Source organism: Pithys albifrons, chromosome 3, assembly GCF_047495875.1.
Source record: "Pithys albifrons albifrons isolate INPA30051 chromosome 3, PitAlb_v1, whole genome shotgun sequence".
NCBI lineage: Eukaryota > Metazoa > Chordata > Aves > Passeriformes > Thamnophilidae > Pithys > Pithys albifrons.
The window spans coordinates 50,411,101-50,427,922 of record NC_092460.1 but is presented as its reverse complement, the minus strand read 5'-3'; the positions used below and the strand labels follow the sequence as shown (position 1 = coordinate 50,427,922).

The 16,822-nt window shown below is 46.5% G+C and overlaps 1 protein-coding gene and 1 non-coding gene across 4 annotated transcripts in view; both read right to left on the bottom strand.

The window, feature by feature from the left end:
• The window catches only part of SGSM3 (small G protein signaling modulator 3), a 30,448-nt gene that overhangs the window by 8,816 nt on the left and 4,810 nt on the right, over positions 1–16,822 (bottom strand). For 2 of the 3 annotated variants that reach the window (XM_071551828.1, XM_071551829.1), the window contains exons 3-12: positions 12,343–12,426; positions 11,007–11,092; positions 9,751–9,817; positions 8,142–8,350; positions 7,891–7,998; positions 6,796–6,939; positions 6,209–6,404; positions 5,865–6,010; positions 4,500–4,727; positions 3,195–3,249 (exon numbers count right to left, since the gene is read on the bottom strand). In XM_071551828.1, the coding sequence (XP_071407929.1) occupies positions 3,195–3,249; positions 4,500–4,727; positions 5,865–6,010; positions 6,209–6,404; positions 6,796–6,939; positions 7,891–7,998; positions 8,142–8,350; positions 9,751–9,817; positions 11,007–11,092; positions 12,343–12,349 (1,246 nt within the window). In that variant the 5' untranslated portion in view covers positions 12,350–12,426. Of the gene's footprint in view, positions 1–3,194; positions 3,250–4,499; positions 4,728–5,864; positions 6,011–6,208; positions 6,405–6,795; positions 6,940–7,890; positions 7,999–8,141; positions 8,351–9,750; positions 9,818–11,006; positions 11,093–12,342; positions 12,427–13,727; positions 13,806–16,822 lie in introns of all 3 variants that reach the window. The other variant, XM_071551830.1, reaches the window with a different exon arrangement.
• TRNAQ-CUG (transfer RNA glutamine (anticodon CUG)) lies at positions 4,165–4,237 on the bottom strand. The gene has a single exon. It is a non-coding gene; the product is annotated as a tRNA-Gln (tRNA).

The following is a 16,822-nucleotide window of genomic DNA, read 5'->3' as shown; positions in this document are numbered from 1 at the left end:
TGCCCTCATTTACATAGATCACATAGATCACCAATTCTTTCTGTCATCATTCAATCCCATCTGGCCAAAATACCCTCTGCATTCAGATCAATCCCACCCAAACACATGTAGGAGACATGGGGAGCAAGTTCCATACTCTCCCACCTTAGAATGTAGACAGTACACAGGAAAACAGCTGGTGTTCCCACCAGATTCACCCCACTGCACTCAACACGACTGCACGTACCTTTCCAAACAGGAAACCAGTGTGTGAACAGCCACATGTGAAGAGGTTCTACTTTGAGCCTGCAAAGACTGCCTAGCTGCACAGAGGAGAACCAGCTCTCCTGCATTCCCTTGTTGCAATGCCCATCCAACAGGAAAAGGGCAACACACACATTTTGCTCTCCACCAAATTACCTTTCGTCGTTTCTTTCTCTTCCTTCATTGGAAATCTGGTTCAACTCCCTGAATCTCAACTAGAGAAAGCCCTGGCTGACCTGATCTAGCATGATCAAGAGTCTGGCTTTGAGCAGGAGAGGTTTGAATACAGACACCAAGGGGTCTCTTCTAAACAGTGCTCCTGTGCTACTATGACTTCTGTCCAGGTTACTACTATATCTGCATTCACTCTAAGGAAGAAGAATTAAGCTCCAGGTAAGTTCTTATTCCCTTCCAGATGAGGGCTAAGTACCATTTCCAGACAGTAACTATCACAAAGCAGCAGACTTTACACTGCTTGATTGTCAGTTCCCAGTATACAGTGTATTTATCACATCCAAGCTTGCCTTCCTCTCATTTGGGCTGAAGTTCTCCATTTCGGTTAACTTTTTGGTTTTAACTAACACTTTAAATACTAAGAAAAATGTTAGGTAAAAAACATGACAGTCAGTGTACAGAAACCCCACTAAAATGAGAAAACACTATCAATTATCTCAATTTTACCACTGATATATTTTGAAGCTTGAATGGAAACTTTATCTTTATGCACGTGTATAACTACCTATCACCATTATAAAACTACTCAAACACAGTCAAGGAGGCTGAGATGCAAGAAAGGTCCACATGGCAGTGAAGTTCCTTGCCAGCTCAGTCTGTACTGACTGTATTATATACCAGAGCTCAGAGTTTAGGTTGCTCAAGCAACTTTCTTGCATTTCTTCACTTCTGCATGCTTGACTTTACAGGTCCGTTGCTATTCTATCATAATTTTTGTATGTAATGCTTTGTGTGCTTGTAGGAAGCCTGTGACAATATATCGGCTTCCTGGAGAACATCAGAAAAGGTCTTCTCTGAAAAGACCAGTAAAACCCATTTTTAGATTTATTCAGGCCATTTCAACCACAACAGGAACATTGTTTGAACCCTGTAAATTCAGTATGTTGTCTTCTTCCTGAAAAACAATTCCTGTGGTGACATGTGGCAACTTCAAGAGAGCTAACCAGTTGCAAGGATGGTGATGACAGTAAGGCTTACAGAAGAAAGGACTCTTACAGAGTCAAAGAAATAAGTTAGTGTTAAACCCATGCAAAACCTATTCTGACTGTGTGTGCTTTCTGGACATATTTTGGCTTAGCTCCTAAGTGAAGAAAATTAAGACTTAGAAGTGTTCACAACATTGAATTCTCAGAATAAGTAAGGGGAAGCATAATGATATTTGTATTTATAAATCATAGAATCATAGAATCGATTGGGTTGGAAAAGACCTCTGAGATCATGGAGTCCAACCCTTGGTCCAACTCTAGTCCATTTACTAGATCATGGCACTCAGCGCCATGTCCAATCTGCGTTTAAAAATCTCTAGGGATGGTGAATCCACCACCTCTCTGGGCAGCCCATTTCAATGCCTGATTACTCTCTCTGTAAAGAATTTTTTTCTGATCTCCAACTTCAATTTCCCCTGGCAGAGCTTGAGCCTGTGCCCCCTTGTCCTATTGCTGAGTGCCTGGGAGAAGAGACCAGCCCCCAGCTGGCTAGAACTTCCCTTCAGGTAGTTGTAGAGAGTGATGAGGTCACCTCTGAGCCTCCTCTTCTCCAGGTTAAACAACCCCAGCTCCCTCAGCCTCTCCCCATAGGGCTTGTGCTCCAGTCCCTTCACCAGCCTTGTTGCTCTTCTCTGGACTCGCTCCAGCACCTCAATATCCTTTCTGAACTGAGGGGCCCAGAACTGAACACAGTACTCAAGGTGTGGCCTCACCAACGCAGAGTACAGGGGAAGGATCACTTCCCTGGTCCTGCTGGCCACGCTATTTTTGATACAGGACAGGATCCCACTGGCCTTCTTGGCCACCTGGGCACACTGCTGGCTCATGTTGAGTTTCCTGTCAATTAGTACTCCAAGGTCCCTTTCTGCCTGGCTGCTCTCCAGCCACTCTGTGCCCAGCCTGTAGCGCTGCAGGGTGTTGTTGTGGCCAAAGTGCAGGACCCGGCACTTGGCCTTGTTGAACTTCATCCCATTGGAATCAGCCCATCTCTCAAGTCTATCCAGACCCCTCTGCAGAGCCCTCCTGCCTTCCAGCAGGTCAACACTCCCTCCCAACTTGGTGTCATCAGCAAATTTGCTGATGATGGACTCAATCCCCTCATCTAAATCATCAATAAAGATGTTAAACAGGACTGGACCCAACACAGACCCCTGGGAACACCACTAGTGACCGGCCGCCAGCTGGATGCAGCTCCATTCACCAGCACTCTCTGTGCCCGACCCTCCAGCCAGCTCCTAATCCAGGAGAGGGTACACTTGTCCAGGCCATGGGCTACCAGCTTTTCCAGGAGTATATTATGGGAGAGAGTGTCAAATTTTGATGAGTGACACACTGGACATCCTACCCTGTCTCAGATCTTCAAAGATGTTCCTGAACTGAATGAAGTAAGATCAGGAAAACAACACATCCAGCCTGTGGACTGCGTATGTCTGCCAGAAAATGTGTTTACCCTGTTGGTTGGTGCAAGAAGGACATTACAGCTGGGCTGAGCTGCACCTGCTGGTGGTCACCATTCATGGACCTAAAAATTACATCTAACCTAAAATTTACTTTCTGAGCTCAGATCAGAGCAAGCAAGCAGTAAGCAGCACGTCTTCCCTCTCATCCTTCAGTTCTGGCTCCCTTCTCTCCAATTCCTCAGCCCCAGTGTTTCCCTGCTTTGCTCACTCCCCTCTCCTCTAGGCTGCAGTAGCTGCCAACAGCACTTGAAGGGCACAGGGTTGTCCTTACCGAAAAGCAGAGAGGTGATGCCAGATTTCCTGCGCTGAGTCCTGCGTCGCACGATCTGAGGGAACAGGAGACAGAAACCAAAGTGCACACATTAGAAGAGATTTCAGAAATAAAATAAAGAAACCCTCCACACCAGCCATCTCTGCATAAGGGGTTCTCCTAACTATCACTAGAAGGGGCAGGCATGTGAACTGGCAATTTCAGACAAAGTTTTTCTAGTCTTAGTGCAATGAATCAGCTCCACTGCTTGATCTGTTCCACATGCAACAGGTTATTTATAGCTTAATTATTATGAAAGTATAATTGAAGTTCAAGATCCAACCACAGTTCATATGAATGATTGTAATTTTATTTGTTGCCGAAAACATTTACACATGTAAATTTCTACATGGATGACTATGAGATTTTAGAATTGCAGAAGTGTCATGTCTGCAGCTGCAGATTTTAGTCCAAGATTAAACACGGATGCATGTTTTATTCTCAAAGGTGGCTGTTGCTGTTCTCTGACTCTACCTTACAAGGTTATTTTACTGTACAGTTTCTTACTAATGGATTAAATCCAGTTCCTACTCTCTGTGTGCTTCAAGCAAATTCTGCCAAAAACATATGTTGTTTCTTTTAGTTTCCATTAATGAAATGCATTGCATTTCATCATAACTCTCATTAATCATAATTATGTACGTATGTATGTATGGCCAGACTTCATGGATGCAGATTTGGGCAGGGCTTCTCCCCACACGGGTGTGCCCTTCCAGCCTGCACAATGGATTTTCAGGTGAGGCACAGCGCGCACAGAACTGGCCCCACCGTTTAAGTCCTGAGGTCCATCTGCCACGGCCGAGCGAGCTTGGACAGTGACAGGGAAGTCCTCGGGACTGTCACAGCACCCGGTACTAACCGGGGCTGACCCTGCTGAGCATCCGAAATGTGACGGGATGAGATGGCAGGGAGGCATTGAACTGCCAGGGGACGGTCCCACTGAGACTTGAACTCAGGTCCTTGGGATTCAGAGTCCAGAGTGCTCTCCATTACACCATGGGACCGCCCTAACGATAATTACAATCAATGCCAGTATCTCTTTCATCTGGGGATTTATCAACTAGGAGAGATATGGCAGCATTTCATTAGTACAGATCTTCCTCCAGTTTCCCAATACCTTTTCTCTATGGGATGACAATTATCCTGGAGCCGAAAGCCATCTCAAACAGGAGAACCTCTTACTTACAACCAGAAATAGGGTGGGAATATGTGAGGGAATGTTGTTAAGCATGGAGCAGCAGAGGCAGGCAAGCCCTGTGCACTCACTTTGGATAGATTGTTGACAGTGGTGCTGGAGTTGAGCAGCTGCCCCTGCTCAGCGATGAGGTAGGCCAGGTGTTTGCGGCGCTGGGTCTCCACTGCCACATCCGTCAGGGAGCCGGCCACACGCATGGCCTCCCGCAGCAGCACATCGGCATCCTCAATCTGGCTGGGGATATCTGACAGCGTGTTGAAGATCGAGGCAGAGTTCTCCGATTGGATCAGCTCATCCTCCTGCAACGACACAGTAATTTCCATCACACAGAACAGTGAACACGACAGCTGTGCTCTTGAGGCTGCTCGATGCATTTACATTCAGTGTACAGCTTGGGCACATGCAAGTAGACGATTTCATAAAAAAAACTTCAGCAGGAAAAGTCCAAGCTATTTTTGAGAGGGAGACAGCATCTTTTACTGCTCTACTGGACACTCCTCCCAGAATTCTGGCTGGCATTTTTTTGAATCACAGCATTCGTCCTTGAAATGAAATCAAATCAGCAAGGAAAAACAAAACCAAACCTATTCTGCACCAGCCACTAGGACTGGGCACAGCAGGGATCTTGCTGGAGATAAGAGTGTTGCAGCCCGATTCAGGTGGGTCTGGAGTGACCACCTTACAAGTTTCGTTTTCACCTTAAACGGACATGTTTCCAGCCTCAACCAATTGGAGTCAGACCACCGCACCTGGGGTGGGGTCACTTGAGGTCATATATACCTGTGTTTTTGAATAAACTTGAGATTTACTTTACATCACATTGGTGGTGCAGTCCTCCCCTGGGCAAGGCGACAACATAAGAGAATGGAAGATGGCCAGTCTCACACTGTAGAGCACCTAACATGTCAAACTGTGCTACCAGCAGGAACTCCCTCTCTCTTCACACAGCAAACTGAATACAAAATTGTTTCTCACATAAAAAGGAAAAGATCAGGCAGTTAAATATAGGCCTATCAGATCAAATGCAGTCAGGACAATGCTCATCTCTTAGCGCATTCAACAGTGCCATCCAAAGCTTCTCAGATGATCAGATGATTTGGCTTTCTATCCCTCCTGACAGATTGTGCAAAATCTAGATACTCTAGTTTAGGTAAGATGGGCCCTCGGGTTGGGATCTAGGTCTAATAGAGAGGGGCAGCAGAAGAGGTTTAATTATGGGACAACAAATGAGGTATGCACAGGAAACAGCAATCCCCAAATTCTGTGAAGTGCCATACATGTTTTTCACAGCCTCCAGTTCTGAAGACAGCAGGAAGCAGTCTTCCCTAGCACACTCCCAAACCACATACAGCAAGCAGATACAAAACCTTTTTGCCCCTAAACTGCAGAATTAAACACTGAAGTACTGTAAAGGAGGAAGAGGACTGGGGAATCACCTTCATACTCAGCATGCCCAAAGTGACTTGGAACAGCACCAGAGAGCCCTCATAGAAGAAGAGGTCCCAAATACGCAGCAGCAGCTTGATGTGGACAACGCTAGCAAAAGAGGTGAGGAACCAGTGCAAGGTGATCAAGGAGAGCTCTGCGAATACAAATATGGAAAATAATCACAACACAAGTCCGTCAACAAGACGGATTCTCCTAAGGGCTGTCCTCCATGCACTGCCTCCAGAGTCATGAGGCTTGCTCCTCTTCCTGCTGCTCTGCTTTTGTGAAAGAACAACAGTCCTTGCACATCCCCCTGGCAAGAAATGCTCTGGTTTCTAGGGCATGCTTTTACCAATGTCATGCTCCTGAAGAAGCTTGTCCAGGCGAGGCAAGTACTGAACGATGAGCTGCCGCAGGACACGCTGGTCTGTTTGCACACCCATGAGAGTGGTACTGAAGTAGGAGGCAGGAACCAATTCCTCGATGATAGCACACATCATCCAGAAGGCATCTTCCTCCTCCAAGAAGAGCAGCAGAGAAGCAGCCACCTAGTATTTTGAAGGAAGAAAAACTGCATGTCCAAAGGCAAGTAGAACTCTTTCCCCCACCTTCTCACATGGACAGATGGACCAGTATCTAGGTGACAAAAATCTTCCTTCTGCAGGAGCTCTCCTGCAGTCTCCACTGAAGGCATTTGTCCTCAGTGTATTGCCTGCACCATCCCCAACAGGAGGACCAGATTCTTCCATATCTTTGGATATGTGGTGCTAATCTGCACTCCCTTCCCTAGGAAAAGTATTCCATGTTGAAGGGATTTCTCTTCAGCTCCTGCAAAGCCCACACTATCTGGCAGCACTACCTCAAATCATTCGCTCTGGTGTTGTGACCACACACAAACAAACCGATCCCTAACACAAAGACATTCTGAAAGCAGGTTACCATGCCAGTGCCCTGACAATATCCAATCTCTGGGTAGAGCCAGGCCAGTCCCCGTAGTATCCTGCGTAGCCGTGGTACTCCGATACTATTCATGTTGGAGAAGCAGGCATTGCTGGGCATTGTGCGTAGCAAGTCCTTTTCAATCTGTCAGCCATGAACAAGGACAGAGTCAGCCTGCAGCACCTGAACAACTGCCTTCTGCTACCTGTGATTCCCCAAGGTCCCCTGCTTCAGGGAACTCTGCCTCCCCATGCCCATCCGTAAGATCTCAGGTACCAAAGAAGGTGGCTCTGTTTGAGCACCTGAGTCAGTTTAACAACCTTCACTGACAGGTGGGAAAATGCAGACAGTGACTTTCTGTTCCACGAAATACTTGTCTAAACTCAGCCCTTATTTCACCACTGACAATAGTAAGCACACAAGTTGGAAATTTCAACTGCTTGGATTTCAAGGAAGGCTTATCAAAAAACCTATTCCAGAGAAAAGCCAATAACTTGGCCACATCTGTGAAAGGCCTTGGAGGTGAAGAACACACAGATCTCCCTTGAGCAGTGTTGCTTCTCCTTCCAATTATTATGAACCTAGCTGGTTGCTGAGAGGTTAACATGTGCAGGTATCAGTTTCTTTTGCCTTTCCCTTCTTCCACAAAAGGGAGAGGTCAAAGAAGAGAGAAAACATCCTGAGGAGACTCTATAAGTCTTGTTAGTGTTCAGAGACTTTGTGTTTGGGGGAACAAAGACAGGCCCTGGAAGCAGCTGCCACAACCTCAACTGAGGTGCGTATGTCAGCTCTTCATCCTTCACTTCCCTCAATGAATACCAGAATTTTTGCTGAGATGCAACTACAGCACTGTTTTCTAGCCTGCAAATAGCATGAGTTAAATCCCTTCTCTGCTGTTGTAGGAAGGAGCAGAGCAGCACAGTTGCTACTTCAACAAAACAAAGGAGAAATATGCCTCACAGGATTAAGATTTAGCAGGATTGAACCACACATCCTCTCATCTGTCCCTGCTGCAGGTGTCAGGCTGATACCCCTTCCTCCTCATACAGCTAATCCTGTCCTTCTTCCCACTCAGCATTAGGAAGTATCTCCCACCTGTTTGGCAGCAATGGTTTCATCATTAGAGCTGTTTTTCACGATATCCCGATATGTCATCTCTGAGTTCCTCTTCTTCTGCAAAGCCCCTGAAAGGCGCATCCACAGCTGGAGGGACAGGGTGAACAGAGACAGGAGGAGTCACTCAGACACTCACAGAAAGCCAGAATCTGACATTCTCTCAACCAAAAGATCTCATGCCACTATCTCTTACTGCAGGAGCACCTGCCTGGAACAGGCAGCACTCTCACCTGTGGCCTCATGCTGTGTGGGATGCCAGCTAGCACCAGGGAGCGCAGCTTGTCTGAATGTGGCAGGGTGACCTCAATTTTGTCCCAGGTGAGGTCGCCCACGTCATGGTTGTGTGTGAATTCCAGATGAGCCTGCCACCTGAGCCTGTGCTGTGGCTCCTCCGTCAGCGGAACACCCAGAAGCTTGCTGGAGTTTGGCTCAGCACCATCTGCTTCAGCAAAGGGGAGGGAAAGGAACGGAGAAAAGTGAGAGAGGGAACAGGAGAGGAAACAAACACAGGGCAGGGTGTGGAATAGGATGGCCATATGAGAAAAGCACATTAAACACATCCACGTCTTCCAGTCAGAGCACAGAAAGGCAAAGCTTGGTTTCTAAGTGTCTTCTCCATACAGCACATTTTATGGTCGTAAACAAAAAGCACTGGGACCTTGAGAACTAAAAAGCTGTTGGTAGGCTTCTAGTCTCTACTTACTCATGATTTAGAGCACAGTGTGGCTGGAATTAAACAAGACCCCAGCAGCAGTAATCCTGCTGGGTTTTATAAGGATCTGTAAATCAGGCTGACAAAAGCATAGCAAGCCTCAGAGGTGGAAAGCAGAAGCTGTATGCTCATGGAAGTAATGAGGTGCAAAATGTTAACTTTGGGGATATTCAATCACTAGAAAATCTTCAACAAGGACACTTCCAAATTCACAATGAGAGAGCACCTTAACCTGAGGCTGGATTTCTAAAATAGATACTTTAGCACAAGTACAGGTTTGACATAAGGCACTCGGTTCTTCATCATATAATACATCCCAACAATGAAGTCCAAATCTTTCTGCTGATTTTATAATGCACAGGTCTATGAAATTCTCTGGCTGGGAAAAAAAAAAAATCACTGTGTCCTGTCCTCATCTCCAGCTCATTGCTTCAAAGAGGATCCTCTGTGACTCAAGGTGCCTCAGGACACACATGCAAACAACTTTTGCCCTTGCTCCCTATGGCCTGAGCCCTGGAAACATGCTCCAGAGCACAAAAAGCAATTCCTGCTTCTCCTTTCTCTTCCTCTTTGCAAAAGCAGCCAGCTGCTGTAGTTCAACGCTCAACTGCAACAGTTCTCCACACCGCCTTCTATTTGGTTGCCTCCCTCTGCATCTTGCAGAAAAATTAGGATGTGGGGTTTGCCCTACAATTTGCTGAGATGGGCAGAACACGGACTTTTGTCACTCACCTTGGCCATGAGTTTTCCAACAGACAGCATGTTTCATTGTGCCTGCCATGAGTGCTTACAATGCTACTGAACACAATGGAGATCACCCCACTGTGAACTGGGAAAGCTGCTCTTCCCCAGCATGTCACTGCTAATGGAAATGGTGACTTCTCTTAACTTTTCTCTCTCTTACCCTGGCAGCATAAGGGGATGGAAATGACTTCTGCATAGTCTATGCTCCAGATTCCCCAAAGGCCAGCTTGTCTGATTCACTTGATTGCAGTGGTAGGATACAGAAAGATGAGAGGTGGGTAGACAAGACCTAGCACAGAATGGTTGCAAAGTCCCCCTGCCATACTTGGAAGTTTTGGAAGGGCTGGACACAATGGAAGTGGGAGGGATAGGACTGGCTTTACCTTCCCTGTCAACTCGGAAACCAAATTCATCATAGCGAAACTCTGGCTGCTCGACGGATTCTTCTTTCTGGGAGATGTGAGGAAGGAAAACAGACACTTTCACCACTTTAGAACTGAATAAATGAACTGAGACACATGGATATTGCCCCATCCCATCACTGTCCACACTGTGCCCTTTGGGCAAGTGGACCCCTTGCCCTTTAATTTTCAATGCCTCCCACCACAGTCCCCAGCTGAGGAGACAGTGCATACTATTCCCATTTTGACTTCTCCATGGAAGTTGCGAACCCCTGCCATCAAACCCGTACACATTTCCTCAGCAATCCTTTTTCCACCGACACTGGAGGTCAGTCTCATATCAACAGCACAACTCCCCACCTGGAGGGGCATGGAGTGCTCCTGATGAACTGAGGAATACACACACCAGTGGTCCCTACTGTCTGCATCGCACACACACAGCAGTCCTTCCTGTTACCTCTGCACACACATTGCAAATTCAGCTCCCTGCACTGCGCCACCTCCTGCCTGTTGCTCTCAGATTTTCTCTGAAAGACAGCAGGTAAAACTAGGATTTGCACCAAAGGAATTTAAGATCCATAACCCAAATCTCAGCCTTTCTCAGCTGTGCTCATGGGTGGCATTGGGGATACTCACTAACAGTTACAACCAGGCTTCTTTAAGAAGTGAAAACCTGCAGACATTTCCCCTTTCCTGCAAGCTCCCCTGCCCCTCCTGTTGGGACATTTGGAAGCCCTGAACCTGGGCAGCACCCAAGAACTGTGCTTCTCACGTAGCTCCACAATAAGCTTTAATCTGCCCTACTGGGCTCAACTGCCTTCAGCAAACACTGTGGCCAAGTTACAAAATTCCATGGCTCCTTCCTTCCTTCCTGCTCTGCCCACCTGGTGACAAGCCTTGAGGCTAAACATTTCCTGTCATGGACAAGCCATCCAGAGTAGCCTGATGATGACAGAGGCTCCCTGACAGTGTCAACATTTTTACAGTGGAGCAATAGTTGCAAAACAGCAAAGCAATACTTCACACAAGTTCCTTTGTACTCTGCAAGATCCTCTTGCAAGAGCCAGGATGCAGCCCCAAAACATGTGAAGATTAAGCAGCAAACAAGCATGCATTGCCAAAGCACCAGTGTGCCTCTCCCTCCTTCTCCCTGTGGCTTTCAGAGACCACCAGAAACCACCAGTGCCCCTCTACTTTTGCAGAGTCAGAGAACACCCACTCCCTGTCCCACACTGTACCTGTGTGTATTTTGCCAGGATCTCCTGAGGCCAAATGCTGGGAGTGAGTGCTGAGAAGGGACCCCCAGCAGAGGGAGTGTGATGGCCTAAACAGAAAGATACACATAGCAGTGAAAACCTGGAAGAACACTCTAAGACACACAGTCAACACAGACTTTCAGCAGGGGCAGGATTCAGCAGTTTGTTGCTACTGCTACTCTAGGCAGGAAGAAAGCCAGTCATTTCAGGTGGTTTTGTTCCTTATTACTGAGTAAAAGAGGTAGAAAGGCCAAATGGAGTTCCTTCTAAGAAAGGGATTATTAGGAAAGGGAAATAGTTTTGCGGCATCATATGATCACTCATCTGCTTGGAAAAGCTGTGCAATCAGTGCCAAGCCACGGGAATCACCATCAAAAATATTATTATGAAGAAGGAAATGCCTCCTAGGGAGGCACCAACCCCAGAACCTGCAGCATTTCAGAGCTCCCTGAAACTCTGTCACTCAGGTACCAAAATAAAAAAATCAGAATGTTCAGCAAGATGCTCAACTGCAACTTTTTCTCTGAAAGGGCTGGGATATTGTCTGACCATGTACAGAGAGCTGCAATAATAAAGCATGCCATTATCTTGGTCTCTTGTGTTCAAGATAAGCACCCTTCCAGTGCCAGGTAGAGCCCCACTGAACAGCTTCCCTTGGAATACAAACAGACATCAAGTTTTGCAATTAAAGCAGATAAACATGTCCCAAGTCTCCTATTGTTCATATCACCAAGACAAAGGTTAATTTGGCTTTGAAGTAAGTCTCCTTCAGAGTTATATGCCCTGAAATAACCAGCCAGACCAGTAAGGAAGGTTTAGACAAAAGTATGGGGTGGGAGAGTTGGCCACTGTAAGAAAGAGAAGACCTAGTTTTAGTAAAGCTCATATCTCAGTAGTCCACAGTTGTACTCCAGTTATTCTTCAGCCTTCTGCCTTCCCTGGAGCCACTACTGTACAGCAAACATCTCTCACAATCATCAAGGGAGCCACTCACTTTGGGGCAAATCCTGGGAGAACAGAACCAAGAAAATCTTATGAAAAACAGGGAAAGTAGATTACATTTCAACCTTCTACTTCCTCTGTGTTCAGTGGCTGAAAAAACTTCTTTGGGGTAAAAGAAGGAACTGAGTTCACCCTTTGTGAGAAGGTAGTTGGGGTCACAAAGAGTGGGGTGGTTTCCTCTCTCCCAGTTTGTCCAGACAGTATGTTAATGTAAAGAGTGGCTCTTGGAACCAGGGACTTTCTCTTAGGAAGTTTCTGCTGAAGAAAGAGCAAGCAACCAAACAAGCAGATACTGAGTCTGTTTCTGTCTGCTCACCTGACATTGCACAAGGTAGGGCTGAGTAGCAGAGGCTGTCTGTAGGTCCAGAAATGCTGTTCACAGAGGTCAGAGGTTACTATCCTGTTACAAAAAGCAAAAAAAGGGTGATGAGAGAATTCAATTAGCACCTTAAAACAGGGTGGGGAACAGAGAAATCCCTGACACACAACTTCCCCCCATGAAAATTAAATCCCTTAGTATTTACGTTCTGCCCCCACAAAAAATCCAGAGACCGGAATTTCCTCTTGGTTTCATACCTACTGACCATCTAGAAAGACCACACTGCCATTTACCAAATTCCTTGTGACAGTACCAGCATTGCTGATTGACAGAATGTCAAAAACCAAGTCAACTTTTATCACTTTTTCCATCACATATTGTGAGTCCTGTATTTAATTATGAATATTAAAAACACACCATACATCATCATTCTCTGAAGACACTGACCATGGAGAAGGGACAGGAATGGTGAAAAGGGCTCAAGGGGTTATCATTAGATGAAAAAGCTGGAAAGAGATTTTAGGAGCAGCATCACAAAGCACAGGAGCAAGGTGTGTAGGACTGTGGAAATACAGCTCCCCAAAGGATGTGGACAAGCTGCTATAAAGTACCTGTGCAATGAGCCAGGAACCAGGCTCCTCTGAACTAAAGCAGGTGACACAGCTCAGATGATGGAACAGCCCACACAGCTCCCCTCCTTGCTTTCCTGGTACTAGACAACAGCAAATTTTTATGGGGACTTACATGGGGATTTCCAGGAAAACAATGGAATAGTTCAGTAGTCAGAGAGAGAGATTCTGGGCTTTAGGATCAGCCTTACAACTTGTGTGTGTGAGACAGCAAGAGACACCTCTAATAAGCTGATAAAGCCAGTGCTGGGATATATCAGACACTCACATTTCCTTGGGAAAGAACCTGGGAGAAACTAATGCTAACAAATCTGGGATGGCTTTTCCAGCTTCCCCTTTCCGTAAAGCTACTTATGACTGCAAACTGCTAAAAGGAGGAACCCCAGGGATTCAGCCAGCAGACCCTGTCCAAGTTGCTGAGTAGTACAAGGTTATAATGCTTTAGTAACTCCCTGAGTTTTCCAATGAGCACTTGCAGCCTGGCAGTGACCTGCTACAGCACTCCACGATAGCAGCTGTACAGCACTGCAAAAGCACAAAACGCATGTGTGTCTGGGAACACAAATGATAAGGCTTCCTCCTCCCACATTTAAACAGTTTTCTGCCTGACAAAGGCTAGCATGGATCAACAGACACTCTGATTTTCTGCCACCAATTCTTAGGGCAAAAAAATAACAAAGAAACAAACAAACAAAAAACTCCAGCTTTTATTTCAGAGAAGTAATGTTGTCCACAGGATGTTTGGCTGCTTACCCACCAGTTCTGTAAATGTTTGTCTTCCCACCACTCTAGTCCCAGTTGTTCACCTAGCACCAACTCTTCTCTCAGCAGCTGAAGACAGAACAACAATTACAAATTGAGCATCTGCATTACTTGGGAATGCACACAGCCTGCACACTATGCAGGTAAACTGGCTGACTGTACTTACTCCCCTGTCACCATCACCGAATCTATTTCGGTGCTTTTTTTCCAGGCTTGTCACTGCCTTGCAACAATGGCTGCTGTGCTCCTGAGCCTGTAAATGTCCTTCTCCCCTGCCTTCACTCAGTCCAGTTACTGTTTCCAATGACTTATTATGCAGTCACCATGTGGTATGTCTGCCATGCTTCTCATTGCCTCAGTGCCTCAGGCTTGGGAGCAGGGATCCCCCTCGGCCATTAGTAACCTTCATCATATGCACAATCACTGCTGAACCAACCTGCTGTGAAGGAGCCAGGTCTGTGTTTGCAAGAGCAGGAGAGTGCTAAGTGAGCCTCTCCTCCTCCCATGACAGGTGCAGCAGAGGGAACACCTTCCCTTGCCTCCGCCTTGCTGGGGGTCACTCCCCTGTCTGCTCTCCTGTCCCTAACATCAGAGCACTGACCTCGGTGGGCAGGTTTTTCCTGCCCCTGGTTCCTATAGAAACCTTCCTGCAAGCACTCACCTGGGACAGAGCCCAGAGCGAGTGTGAGGCTCACCCTGCTGCTGGCAGGGCTGTGCAGAAGGGCAGGGCAGGGTGGGAAGCGCACACCACGCCAAGAGCGGCACATGGAGGGAGTGCCCTGGGGACTGCCCACAGAGACAGGACTCTCCAACAGCAGCGCCAAGGCCACTGCGGCATCACAGGAAGCGGGAAGAAAGTTCCTCGACACAGCCAGGCACCACCCAGTGCCAGCCAGGAGGCGGAGGAGAATATTTGGTATATAGGATTGATACTGTACATTCTTTCCTTCGACTGAGGTATATAAACAGAAAGCAACTCTAAAACTCTCTGAGACAGCAAGTAACAAAGCTTGTGAAACTGCATGTGTGAAATTGCGACTGCTCTTAGCTGGGTTATTTGCACAGTACATGAAAGACACATACTTTTTTTAAAATACAAATGGGCACCTGTTGTTTGAAGATTTAGTTTTTGTGTTCAGACTCTGAAACAAATCACACCACCATTGATTCCAGCCTGCTAGAAGACAGCTAGAGCGAGAGTGTACTTGACAAAGAAGGCTGAAAGGTAAGCATGGAGTCAGCGTCAGGTATAGTCACTTGAAGAACTCCATCTGCAACACCTTTGTGGGAGTTGCAAATACACACCATGCAAGATTATATCCACCTAGTTTCTTTTCCAGTGTCAGTTTCTTTTCCTGTAGAAATTGATGTTTGCAAAGGAGTCTTGCAAATTTACTTCCACCTGGCAATATCATGCCTTGTCTGGACACACTGGCTCTTGCACACAGCAATGGTGTATGAGATTTCAATTATCCAGCTTCTGGCAAACACCAGATAGCAATCTCCTGCTGCCCATGTTTTACTTGCTTGGCCTCTTTTGCCATGTGATCTCCACATAAGCCTGGATGTGCTAAGCATGAAATGATGCTGTCTGGAGCCTTTCAGGAGGATCTTTATTTTGGTACAGAAACTCCTTCTCAGGAGTGTTCTTCCCCTGCTGATTTTAGCAACAAAAAAAGATAAGTCACCAAAAGAAAGCAACATACCTCCAGCAGAAAGACTGGGCAGAAGACAAACATTTTATAAAGCAATGTTTTTGTATGCTGAAAATTTTACCATCTAGTAACTATGCAGGAGCTGCCAGTAAACATCATCATCAGAACCAGAAAAAGAATAATAATTCCTTCTAGAATAATTTTCATTCATTGTCATAAGAACACCATATATAACATCTCTTCTGACAGTAATCTAGCATTGGAAAAACTGTTTTCCTTTATGTTTAATGAACGTGAAGCAACAGTGCATGCAGTAAATCCCACTGCCACCTCTGGACTCTCAGCTGGTTTCCACTTCTATTTTCTTCCTGTATTAAAAAAACCAAAAGGTTTGGAAGAGAAAAATGATTGCAAAATCACAGTATGCTTTAGGGAGGCCATGCACTTAGGTCAGTTCTAGAACTCTCTTCCAGCTCAGCTTGTGAAATCCCAAGTAGATTGCATCCAATTTAACATCTCCCTCTCTCAGAAATCAGACAAAAACTCTGCACTGAACAGGCAGTTCAATTTTGTCCCCTCACACCCAGAAAACTTCCATTTTCCAAATTATAATCTTGACTTGCTCAAAGAAAAGTCCAAGGGGAACTCTCAGCAGGGAAGCCCTTGGCCTTCCTTCCCTTCCCCCATCAGTGTCTCCCTCAGGTCAGGCAAAGGCATATCCTGGAGCTGCAAATGCCATTAGTCTATGAGTCAATATTTGCTTTGCATGAAGAGTCAGAAAACTCCAGCTTCACAAACTAGTACATAAGTGAGCAAAGCACAGCCACAGAAGGGGTGGACAAGATGCAGATAATTCCTGTCCCTCACACCCTGGCTTTTTAAAAACTGCCAAATGCCACACAGTCACTGACACACTGGAGTTGTGTTATGGTGTTGGTGAACCTGGGGCATTCCAGGAACTATCTGTTCAAGGCTTACAAGCCATGACCAGGCTCACACTGCCCTGGGTGTAGAGCAACACACTGTGAATGCAGGTGGGAGGTGCAGAGGTTGCCTTCATGCTTCCCTTCTACAACGTGACTGGGAACGGAGAGCTGGGGGACTTTCACTGCCCTCAGCCCGCTTTCTGGGAGCAGTAGAAGTGAACCAGAGATACATTAACAGCCTACAACAGGTCTGGAAAGGGGATGTGAGACATGAAGAGCAGCAAAGGGGAGGCTGTGACAGCCCTGCAGAGCTGGGCAGGCAGGTAGGAGGGATGGCAAAGTGCTGACAGCGTTATGCCACTGACTGCACAGGCACCACTCAGGACTTCAGTGCTGCCCAGTCATCAAATGGGATTTCATCCTAACTGCAGGAATGTGGTGGGGCAAAGTGCCTCCTCCCAGCTGCCTCAGGGCACCTAGAGAAACACTTAACAGAGGCAACAAA